At 32.0% G+C, this 13319-nt stretch overlaps 1 protein-coding gene across 1 annotated transcript in view; it reads right to left on the bottom strand.

Annotated features, from left to right (window-relative positions):
* The window catches only part of LOC117120304 (voltage-dependent calcium channel type A subunit alpha-1-like), a 187190-nt gene that overhangs the window by 81705 nt on the left and 92166 nt on the right, over positions 1–13319 (bottom strand). The window contains exons 8-12 of the mRNA XM_033265323.1: positions 9645–9821; positions 7663–7856; positions 6887–6990; positions 5494–5666; positions 4621–4731 (exon numbers count right to left, since the gene is read on the bottom strand). Of these exons, the coding sequence (XP_033121214.1) occupies positions 4621–4731; positions 5494–5666; positions 6887–6990; positions 7663–7856; positions 9645–9821 (759 nt within the window). The remainder of the gene's footprint in view (positions 1–4620; positions 4732–5493; positions 5667–6886; positions 6991–7662; positions 7857–9644; positions 9822–13319) is intronic.

Genomic DNA, 13319 nt, shown 5'->3' with positions numbered 1-13319 from the left:
AAAATTTAACCACAAAAATGTTCACACATAAATTTTTTCAGATAAAATTAGTACAATATGTCTCGTAGAATGTTGAGTGACTTGACTATAAATCAGTGAGCTAGCAAATTGTGTTTTGTGCATTTAGGAAGCTTTAATGAGGGTGTTATTATATAATTGCTGGTAGACTAGCATTTATGATGTTATTTTAACGCTTTCTGACATATATGAAGATGACCAACCAGCTGCTCACAATGAAACTCTAATGACATGCCATGGAATGGTGACAAAGGCTGGAAAAATGTGCAAGCAACTTCATGACATCATGAACATACATTAACATCTGAATTGCCAGATAATTTTCAAAATTCTTCTCCAATTTTAGAGAACTGCTGTTGATAATTCAGTTCATTTAAGGTATAATGTATTGAAATTACATTTACTTTGAATCGACAAGGTCTAGAACCGCTCACAGACTAATAATATTAGACTTATGTAGTGTCGCAAGTCAAAAAGGTCTCAAGAACATGTAGGACACATACACAACTATCTAGTGAGAAGTCGTTGCAGCTATAGTCAGTGCATTTTCTGATTGAACCTACCACTTTTACTCCTGGGAGGAGGAATACAACCGTAGGTAAAGTACTTTGCCCTTGGACACAAGCGAAATGCACAGCAAGGGATTGAAGCTACGATCTCACGGTTGAAAGTCATAACCACAACCACTGTGCAAAACCACACCTACAAAAATTACTACTAATGCTTAGTATGCAGCTAGGAGTGTCTAAAATTTGAATTTACAAAGCTTCAAATTCTTTTCCATTTGATTATTATTTATGGAGATATTATTGATCTAGTGCGTGATGAGTTGGTTGTTGAGAACTTTTATATTCCTCTTTTAATATTTTATTAGCATTTATGTATTGAAAAGTAATAACTAGTGTTAAAGCATAATTTTGGCAAGATCATCATTTGACAGCTCATGAATGAATGTCATTAAAAATAGAAGTAACTATTATCAGTTACTAATGTCATGAATAATAAATTATTAATAGCCTACCATTTCCCATCATTCTACATTGGAACCATTTTGTGCAGTGTTTTAAAAACTATAATTGGTTTTTCCCCAGCAATACTAGGAAATGCCATTGTTTTTGTTCTGAATTTTTTTTTTTTTTTTTTTTTTGCATATATTTTTCCTTTCTTTTGGCATTGTTTTTTTCTGGCTGTCACTTTGGTCACTTCCCATGCTTAGAATTTTTCCGTGCTTTGCTGAAGCATTGGCCATATATCAAGGATGTACCTCCTAATATTTAGTGTCATTCTATGGTGGGGGTGTGCGTATGAGGACCAATTAAAGTGATTTACAGTCGAACAGTCTACATCGAATATTTCAAAAACCGGTCAGTTGATCTGAATGAAACTTACGGGAAAGTTTAATCAAGTTACGAGGAAGAAATTGTCACAGCTAGGTTAAACTCAAAACTACCGTTTTGAGTTTACAGATGACAGATATTTTGTCAATTTGATCATGAATATAATAAATTATTAATGTTATTCTTCAGTTCATTTCTGATTCTATATTAGGATCATTACATTATAATCATTATTCTCTTAAATATTAATTGTTAGGACCAAAATATGCATACACAGATTAACCATGTACACACGGCTATAATGGCCCACCTCTCCCTCTCTCTCTAGCAAACAGCCAAAAAAATCTCTAACCATATGAGTAATCGAAATGGATTTAACCGATAAGTCAGAAGCATTTCAGGGGACAAAGGACACCCACAATACGTCTCCCACAATAGGTAAGAAATATTCAACGACCATAGCTTCCTCCCCCACCCCTCCCCCTACCGTATTCTGAATATTTGTGAATGACTATTATTAACAGGTCTGATGTATTGAGTTATACACTCTTAAATTAAAAATAAAGGTCTTCTATATGTACACAATGTATTAAAATGTCATTTTCATTCCTCAGATGAGGGGGTTGTTAGACTCTATGGTGATAAATTATGTAAATTTTCCATTTCAAGAACATTCAGCATTTATCCCAACAACAGCACGTGAATGATAGCTTAATCATTTAAAATTCCTGACTTTCATGATGCCTTAATGACTATTTCAAGCTATCTAATCTTGCACTGTATATGCACACATGTTGGTAAAAATGTTTATATTTAAATATAACGCTACTGACAGGGATGGATCCAGAATTTTTTGAACGGTGAAAGTGAGGAACACAACATTTTCAGAATAGAAAAGTGAGTAGCGCTTATTTCAATACATAACAATAATATGCATTGCAATTTTAAAATTTAGTAGCAAAAAACTGGGGATCCCCCACCCGCCGTTCCCTACAGGATCCGTGCCTGCACTACGCTTGAGTTATATAGATTTACAACATGAATGAAGCACCAAATGCTAAACAAACATGCCCAAAAAGATGAAACACTAATAAACTTCTTTAACAAATTCATGCTCATTTTTGTTTTAAAACAAAAACATATTAAAGATGTAAAAATAGATTGTTAAATACAACCTTCCTGAAAACAAGTACAAATCCAAAATATTAGTAATTCTAAACTCCTACCAACACTGACACGCAACATGTGGCTCATTATTAACACACTGCCATGTACAAATGAGTCACATGTATACTACACTTTACTAGACAAGACCCTCCAACAGAGAAAATAGGATAAAGAGAGAAAAGATCTCTGAAAATTCAAAATGAATGAAGTGAATAGGGGGGGAATAAAAAATTTAAAAAATTGTAAATTAAACTACTCTGCAAAAGTAATACATTTTAACAACCAAAAACAATGAGGTTATATTTTATAGTACAGATTTATCAATCCTTACATATATTTTTGATTTTCATGCTGATTATGTTTGAAATTTATCAAAAAAAAACTTGGAAGATCACATTATGGTTTAATGCAATTCTAGTGCGAAAAGTGACATTTTTTGGCTGATGTATAACTTTTTACACTCAGAGTAGTTATCTTCTTTTTCTCTGGATTTGTTAAATTTACAGTAGCAATCTCAATCATCCTCTACATTCTAAAGCTTCAATATTTATACAACACATGATTAGGTACACAGCCTCGAAATAGATATTCCAATGCCATTTTGGTTCATGAATATTCATTTTGTCCATGTCATGGTACCATTACTTTTATTTGTGATTTTGTGATTCGCAAGTATCACAGTGTATGGTTAATGCTGAAAAAAACAGAAACTGCTATTTAAGTGCTTTTATAATATCTTTATGATATTTTGTAGGATTTAGTTGTAGATTTAATGGTTCTCATAGAAATGACTTTCTTAAAGAACACATTATACAACAGACACATACAAGTATCACACCCACAAACCCTCAGGAAATAGTATACATATACTAGCACAAACACACACACACACACATATATATACACCAATACATCCCAGTACACACCGGCATACAACCACATTCAAGTGCATAAAGACAAACAATAAACATAAGAAAATAGTAACACTTATTAGACTAGCAAACAAAAAAACATAACAAACATACCAAAATTAGTACCAGAATTCATACATCACATTAACCATTTTACAAATTGTAACTAAAGAGTTTGTACCTCTTTTGTTAATACCTAGCCAAAATGAATATTCATCAAACCACGTTGTTATAACAGCAATGGCACATACTGTACTGAAATCATCATATATTAAACACTCAAATCTACGGACACGAAAAAGCAGGAGCAACAGCTGGTAACTTAACGCACTAATTATCTTACCACCAATAAAAAAAAAACCCTTCATTACACCATCAAGGCATTTCACTCCAAAGGATTATGTTAGTTGTAGCACCGTGACCTTCCCAACATGTCTTAGAGTTCTCTTCATAACTACTCAACGCTAAGACATACAGTAATTTAATACAAGCACCTTTCTCACCACCAAAAGCTTTTTTTTTTTTAATTTGCTGATGATGTAAGTAAGGGTTTGCATCTATTTACCACCCTTCTGACTAACACTTTAAACAATCATCATTATGGATAATATCATCAGTTACAATTACCCCATAAAACATTGACAAATTTTTAAAAATTCATTTTTTGTCACCAAAACTAGTGAATAATCAATTGTGAGAAATGTCTGAAAGTTTTTCAGAAAGATTGTTTAAAGATTCCTCAGAAGTATAACAAAGCCCATGACTTAAGTAGCGGAGGCCTTGTTAACTGAGATATCAGGTTTGATCTATGCTCTGCCACCTTAAAACCTGGCCTTGAGTGAGACTTTTAAATATGAAATGTACAGTATTCACATTTCTGTGGCTGCCAACCTACAGTATATTCTAGTCATTGGCATATTAAACAGTATTAGTTGCTAAAAGATCCACAATTTCTGTAAATTGTAAATATAATACAAGGCTACAGATTTAAAATGGCTGCTTCACAAACCTGAACTCTCAGTCTAAACAGGTTTTCCTGTTAAACTACAATAGGACAAATATCAGAAGGCAAAACTGTCCAGGACTATCAGACGACTCCCACTACAAGAACAACGAAGGAGAAATAGAGTGAAAAGCCCGGCAAACGACCGGGAAGGAGCGAGTGGAGATATTCCAAGCGAGCCTACCGTTTTTCTTAACCTCAAGATTCTCTATATCTCCCACAACCGCAACTCCATTTCCTGCTTCCCCATTTGTTTGAAGTTCTTTTTGTTGCATTGCTGCCGCCCGGCGACGAGCTATAGAACGAAAGCAAACTCATGGAAAAGGCATGCATCACAAAACACACAAACAAAAAAGTGAAAACAAAATTCTTAAACAATGATGCTTGTACAAAACAAAAGAAAAAAATATATATATGTATACATAGTTGAGTGAACATCACCAATAACAAAACTAAAGTGGCAATATAATTTTGATTTTTTTTTTCTCTTTCATTCTTGTGCATATGGTTCTTGGCATTCAAATGCAACATAAGTTATTAGTGCAGCCAATAGATATAATAAATGTGACAAAGTGTGCTTTTCAAGAATGGAGTTGCTGAGAGGATTCAAATTTTTATACAGTATTGGCAAAAAATACAATAAAGCAAAAAATAAAGTAACTCCGTGTACAGTATGTTTGATACAGTAATAGGAAGGTTGTTAACAACGGGTCATTGGAAGTTTGTTTTTAGGCCTCTCTCATTGGATAGTTACTTAAAGTATTTTAGGTATACAATATATAAATAGAGAGCATTTTCAAGGTAAATGTAATAACAATAATAAACAAAAAAAAAATAAACAAAATGTGAATCTTCAATCTGTCAGTATAACAATTATTAAAGAATTTCAAATTCACTCATTAAAACAATATCATTATCTTGTGTTAAATCGTTATTATTTTCTGCCTTTCACATCAGACCAAGTAAAAGAATCCAAATTTATTTAGTAACTGACTATTAGTTCTTTCCGGGTTTCATGCAAAAAAACTTTCATTCACAATTTCTTGTTAGTTATTACCTTCTATTGCTGCACGTTCTTCGTCTGTTATTGATGTGTCGTTAAGCAACACTTCCTCAGCTTTGCGAATCCATTCTATGTATCCATCTAATTCTTTTTCTGTTTGCTGCTGCCTACGCATTTTTAGAAAAAGGCGTCTATTTTCTACACGTTCTCTTTCTTTTGCGAATTCTCTGTGGTCAGAAAATACAATAAAAAGCATAAAGTTAGTGTCTTAAGCATTTGTGCTTCCTTACCTTGTACCTTTGAAGTATTTTGTAATCTAAAAAAATAATTCTTAATTCTTCTTCTTCAAATTCCATTAAGGCCACAACATTTTTGTGTGGCCAACCAACTCAATATTTCAAAAACTTAGAATTGTCTATATTTCTGTCTATGAATACTTGTATAATTGAAAACGGTACTTATTAAGCTTCAGGGGTCGCACCAGAGGTGGGGAAGAGGGCAGGGGCTCTTATTATTATTGTTATCATTATCTTTATTAAATTATCATTATTATTAAAATAGGGCAAAGCCAAAGAAATTTAGAAATTTGAGGATTGCAAATAAATCATTTTAATCAAGGACATGAGAGATGCAACATCTGAATTGAAATCACAATCATTGGATAGGAATTCCTAAGCTTAAAGCCTTACTGCATCACACACGGTAAAAAACAATAGAGTCACTTGCACACTCAATACACCCAGAGGTGTATTGAGTGAGTGAGGTGTCTGGCAATGCATACAAAAGTACGGCAAATTTTGGTGGGAGTGGAAAAAGATGTGATAACGAAAATAAAGTTGGCTGTTACAAGATGAGACCTTTCATAATTTTATAATTGTATTTCTCTCAAAATTCGAAAGTGAAGAGTTTGGTAGGCAAATACATGTGTTTTTCAAATCCGGAATTAGAGTATGAACAACTCACTTCAAAACACCACTACGTGCACGCTTAATTGTTCATCTGATCTGAACAAATCAGAACATAAGCAGCTTAAGAGAACAATGTGACAAAGTATCATGTATCACCATAACTGTGTCAATCTCAATAAACATGTCATCAAAGTGACGTTACAAAAAATTTTATTAATTTTTATTTTGGCCTGATGCAGTGACAATAATAAATGTTTGGTGGCATATTAATTCAATAGGAAACTCAAGTATTTAACAATCTCCCCAATTTGCAGAATTAAGTCTCAAACAAGACATATAGGTCAAGACATATAAGTCATTTTTCTGTATTCCACCTAATTTCTGTACATAACTAACATGAGATCCGCACTTCAGGTTTGTTTTTCGATTGCTTTGCACATTCTTGTTAGAGGGTGTTCCGGGTACATTGTGTCAAGGATTAAATTGAACATAGGATTGATCGTAAAATAATAGTAAGGAAACAAAACAAAGTCACTTACCCACTCAATACACCAAGGACTAAATTGAGCATAAAGAATGATCCTAAAATAATAAGTGGGATGAAATATACCCAAACGAAGGTACTTCCTAAAGCATTTGCACACTGAAATTTAAAAAATATATATTTAAAGATTATTTTAGGTTTGTCATTGATTGCATAACATTATTTTAACATTCATTGATACAACAACTTATTTTCAAAATAAATAAATATTTATTCGAATAAATGCCCTACTTTGAATAAACGCGCCCTTCGAACAAACTCCCCCCATGTACAGCCTCCTTTGGGATAAATGCCTTCATCATCTGAATGCCCCAGGGTGTTTATTTTTTCGTCGGAATGCACCCAACCCCCCCCCCCCCCCCGCGAAAAAAAAAAAAAAAAATCAACAAATCTAATGGAAGCAAAATCATTCTCAATCAATTTTATTAATGTTCTACTCAAAGTAGAATTACACTTTTTCTAACCTGGTTGGTCTTTATGATTACGCAATAACACATTCTGACGGTGCTGTACTTTTACAGTTAAATTAAGAAGTGCATATTTGAGTATATTATGTATCCATATCACACCAAAGAAAATAAACGCCTTAATCGAATAAACATCTCCCTCGACTAAATGCCCCTCAAAAACCAGTCTGAACAATAAAATGCCCCATCCAGCTTTTTCCCAGATGGAAGGCCATCTGAAGATGGCCCTAATACATCGTGAAGACCACTAAATTAAGCACCCCATTATCAATAATATTTGAACAATAAGCTTTACAGCACTTACATCATACATTACATCTGTCCAGCCTTCCATGGTAATACATTGGAAAACCGTCAACATTGCAAATAACATGTTGTCAAAATTGACGATTCCATATTTAGGCCCACTCCAGTATTCCGTGCAATTTGATCCCTCAATTGCCCCACACTGCCTGCCGGAATCCCCACACACCATGGGCGGGTCTTCAGCAAATACCCCTGCTCAGTGGAAAAAATAATGATGTTGATAATAATAACTTAAACTTTGTTGATTTACTTTAATACTTAACTAACAATAGTAAAAAGAATATCATATAATAATATTTTAAAAAAAAACTATGAAGTAAAAAAATGACATGAAAAATTACTTGACACTTGACACACACTGCAATCGTATTGGTGAAGGTAATATGAATAGTTCTAACAATATGGCTATACACCATTTTCGCAAAATTTGAAATGAAAATTTCTGATAACCTGACAACTGCCACGGGGGAACTTTCAGAGGTCTAGCATTTCGCTCTACATACTTAGCATCATGAATTAAATCAACGACGACACTAAATTAGTAACAAGTACAAATATTTAAAAACGGAAAAAACATGAAATGTTTACATTAAAAACAAGTCTATAGGTCTTAAAAAGCTATTTCAATGTTCACATATAAAGTAATTACAGTAATTGGCATCGTATCTGTTGTCTAATCCTGCAATAGCAAAGGTTTAGCAGTGCTATCTGCTGCATGGTGCTTTATTCGTGACTAGCCAGACGCTCAGGCTTAGGCCGCTGGAAGTCCCCCAGGGAGTTGCAAGATGTTGGCGGCGCTGTTTCAAAATAAATCCGATGAAATGCTCTATAGAACCTAATTCTGTTTTTGTATTTATCCCAGCTGTAACTAGTTAGAAACACCTAGGCCGCTCCTTTATTAAAAGCCTATATAATTAAACTTTGACACTATAATAATTATAACCAAAACTATTTCAATTAAAAGGCAATTTTTCAGAACTGCATGCATTACAGTATTCATTGAAGCAAATATTAAATTTTTTACATATCAATGTGTCTAGGATGTTCTGACCATGCACCAAAACAACTTTAATACTGCAAGTGTGTACGAAAGGCAAAAATGAACAGATTGAATGCGCTGCACGATGCAATGGTTGGACGAGTTCCTTATACAAAAAGGGTATATAAAAATGCACTTCATAAAATAAATTCCCAATCTAGAACACTGTAAAAATAAGTCCAATATCAAGCATATTCATTTATTGAATTTTAACAAGACTTTGATAAGGCAGGTACCATATTTTCATCAGTTCACAAAATGGAATGTGCCCGGATCCCTGGGCCGACTTAAGCTTGGTCAGTTTTTCGTCTTCAAAGCCTTTGAAATAATTCAAAAATGACTGAAGAAAATTTTATCCAATAAGATTATTTTAAATATAGTTCTGATCGCAAGAAAACTACCTTTCTGTTGCCGCTTAAAACTAAGCAAATGGATTGGTATATGCAAAGGTATGCCGTTGTAAATAAACGACTCACAAGCCGGCTCAAATTCCGCTGAAAACACGCTAATAGTGCTCATATTTTCGTAATTCAACCCAAAAATGACTGAGCTAAATATTTGAAAACAAATATTTTGTAAATTGTTTACAATAGCTATATGTATAACCTCCTATAAACCGTTTCAACTTAAGTCATCCAACCTTTTGGTTTTGAGTTACCTTTTTGGTAGTAAAATCAGTCAATGTTTATGAAGAAATGTTAATGGTTAAGAGAGAGGGTAATTGTTTCACAGCGGCACGTTCGCAGTTAAGTGAACCAAACAAATAGACATGAGAATATAAGTCACCTACGATAGTCATTCAAACTATACCTTGGGCCCAGGGAATGGCTGTTACGTAAAACTGGGCATAAAGTGGGGGGGGGGAGGTGGGGTTATACCCGGTATGGGTTTTATATACCCAAAGAACTACAATGTTAAGAAAAATAATCTGAATAGCTTACAAGTATTGGTTACTGTGCCATTAGTGTATGTTGTCCTGAAACAAGTTTTGTGAAAAACGCCCCTGAAAAATTCCATTCCAGTGATAGCAAAAATCACAATTACAAAGAAAATAAGAAGACCGATTTGCAGCAAAGGTGCCATGGCACATATGATAGACTTCAGTACTACTTGTAAACCTGCAAAAAGGAACATGGTAATTAGAAGAATTTTTATACCATAATAATATACATACTGTATACAACTATGTGTTTATAAGGCCAATGGATGTTCACACTCAGAAATAGGCAGACCAAAGTCAATTTTTATGAGGTTTAAGCCTAGATAAATAAACTATTTGGCTTATTTTATTTTTTTAATTTAGCTCCTTGTAACAAAAACCAGCTAAACTTTGGATAATGTTAACAATAATTCAATAAAAGTAACTCAAAAAACATAATAAAATTAACTGTGATGTTCTGTAACATCTTTATGGGGCTATGTGTTTTTTGTTGTTTTTTTTTTGTGAGAAAATGTTGACATCTAATTTGGTTCAAAAATTATATTATGTTTAATATATTATTCAGACAGTGACTAATAATTAGCTATCTACATTTGAAATGTCTTATACCAAATACTGACACAGCGATAGAAATTTTGTATGTGTACATCCAATGAAAGGAATAAGTTAATTATATTTCCATGACAGAATTTTATAATAATTCATTGAGAATAAAGAAAATACCTTCAAATTAATCTTATATTTTTAATATTTCCCATAAAATATGTAATGGCATTGGGTAATAGAAAACAGAAACATTAAATTGGCTTTTGGTACTTGTAAAAAATTGAATTTTTATCAGAATTTCAGGGAAATATAATGATTATACTACCAATATAATAAAAAATTGAATTTTTATCAGAATTTCAGGGAAATATAATGATTATACTACCAATATAATATTATATTATTGTTTTCACACTATTTTTTTTTTCAATTTTTATTTACAAAAATGTTCATACTTGATTAGTGTGCAGATGTGAGAAAAGCACTGCATTATCCTTTATTCAGTAGAAACATAGGTCAGTTATTTACATTTTTAATTTCCTTTTCCTATTTAATAGCTGAAAAGTATGCTTCACAACAATTTATTGTGCATTTATAGGAGGGTAGTTAGAGCGTTCTTATTGATTTATAAAAGGTAAATGTTATAGTTCTTTCTTATAATCATTCCAAAGAATAATTAGAGGAATGTTTACAGCTATTAAAAAAAAAATCTGGTGCTTTGTGTAGAACATATTAATTACATATATGTAAGTATCTGAGCAGGAATTACCAATACAATCCATCATACTGTGGATGAATAGTATAAATTGATATTATACTTGAATTATTGATTTTACAGTATTTGTATATGACTACCTGCATTAATATAGTTATTGCAATAATCATTATTGGGAATTACTTTTGTTTATGTATGTATTAAGCATGGAAGAATTAAATAAGATCACTCACAAGATTAAACTACTTAAGTTATTAAAAATATATATTAGATCAGGGATTACTTATAATACTTATATGGATTAATAACATGTTATGTATTAAACTGATTACAGAAGTCATAAATTACAGGATTACAGTACTTATAAAATAATTTCAGAGATTACTGACTAGATTATTATGGGTTCAGGGATTAAATAGTAGTGGTTTATTAGGATTAACACTTACAAGCTGCATCATATTCAGTAGTTGGATTATTAGCCACAACATTATTTGCTAATTTACATATTAAACTGGTCAAACATAAATCACAAGATTAGTACAAAGCTACTTAATAAATAGACTTCAATAGTCAGGGATTAGTTACAATTAATCGCTACAGTACATACTACAGTATTAAGGTTTACTCATGTGAGACTGCTTGAGGGATTAATTACTGGCTCATCTAGAAAATTGTTAAGGATTACTATGGGATTAAAAAGGTTTCACAGATTTGCACTAGAATAATTGAAGATAAGTTAGATTGTTTTAAAGGTTAGTTACTGGTTAATTTTGATTAAATTAAATTAGTAGTTGAGTGGTAAAAATATTATTTAATTCTAATTCCTTGCCCAAATTACATTATGATAAATTGCATATTTGAAAAGAAAATTATTTGGTCAAATAAATACTTCATGTATTAATATTGTAATGGATTATTTTAGAGATTATATATCTAATATTTTAATCTTTTATTTAGTAGAGTAACAGGAATAAAATGTAACAATGTAACAAGTGATACTGAATTACTTAACAATTAAGTGAGTTCATTCACACAAATATTCTATATTTAATTGGTTCATTCAGGTGTATGGTAATAACATAGTCTATCGTAGAATTACATTATAGGACAACATATACAGTTAAATGTGATTTGCTTCTTTAATCAGTTTGACATATATAATAATAATAATAACCACAAAAGCATAACATTTGAAAAAACAATGTAATATCATATAACAATATTGTCAGCAATGGTAGGGACCTTGAAAAATATACAAATTGTTCAAAAAGCTACTGTAAGCAAAGCTTGTTGAACCCTTTACCTGGATCGCTAGTGAAAAATGCTGTAATACTGTCCCACTACCGTTCTAATAGCATTGGCTCCCATGTTCCAAAGCGCAATTTCAAAATGCATGCTGCGTCTACTTAAAAATTCTGTAATCCCATAGCAAATTGAACCTAATACTGATATTTATATATTAATTAACATAACAATAATAATAATAATAATAATTATAAAAATATTGATGTTACGATGGATATATGATGCGAAGATGATGCTGATATAATGAAAAAAGCTTCCTTTGTACGAGATTACTGTATATGATTTTAAAGTTAAAGGCTTTACAATTTATATCTTTATTATTAATAAATTATATGTCAATTATGTGGGTTGCAACCCAAAAGAGAGTTGCCAATAATCTTTGAAGGGTTTCTAAAAATTTATGAACTAAAACATTTTTTTTTATAAATATTATGAAGAAATTTTTTATAATATGATAAAATTTCAATAAATATCAGATGATCATACTTGAAGCACGTCAGTTAACATATTTAATTGGCAGGTAAGTTTAGGAAATCCAAAACTATGAATGAATATTTGAGTGGGTATCTATATTTTTCTTTTTGTTTAAATGTTAAGTGGTTAGAGGCAATTTTATTGTAATAATAATAATAATAGATGGATTTATATAGCGCAAATAAACAAGGTCTCTATGCGCTAGACAATAATGAAGTCAAGAACACAAAGAAAAAAGCCGGGAAAAAAAAAAACAACAAGCTAGCACCCAAACCGAAGTATTGGGTTACACCATCACCGCCAACCGGAGATCTGTGTTTATGTACTCCAGTTAGCATCGGTTAAGTTTTGATCTTTTCTGGGATCAGGTGCTTCCTAACCTGGAACAAACAACACTAGCTAGCAAAGTGAAACAGATAAAAAGAAAAAAAGAAAAGAAAACAGTAGCTATAAAGAGGCAAATAAAAAGGTTTTGAGCCGCTTTTTAAAGATGTCAATTGGCGCTGATTCACGGACTTCAACGGGTAGTGCATTCCACATTTTTGGAGCCGCAACACGAAATGATCTCTCACCATATGTTTTCGAATGGCACCCAGGAACAAACAAAGTTGATGAACTTGTAGTTGATCTGAGTGC

Source organism: Anneissia japonica, unplaced genomic scaffold (assembly GCF_011630105.1).
Source record: "Anneissia japonica isolate Jap-2015-1 unplaced genomic scaffold, ASM1163010v1 scaffold288069_len450862_cov184, whole genome shotgun sequence".
Classification (NCBI taxonomy): Eukaryota; Metazoa; Echinodermata; class Crinoidea; order Comatulida; family Comatulidae; genus Anneissia; species Anneissia japonica.
The sequence above is the reverse complement of the archived record's forward strand: the minus strand, read 5'-3'. Positions and strand labels throughout refer to the sequence as shown.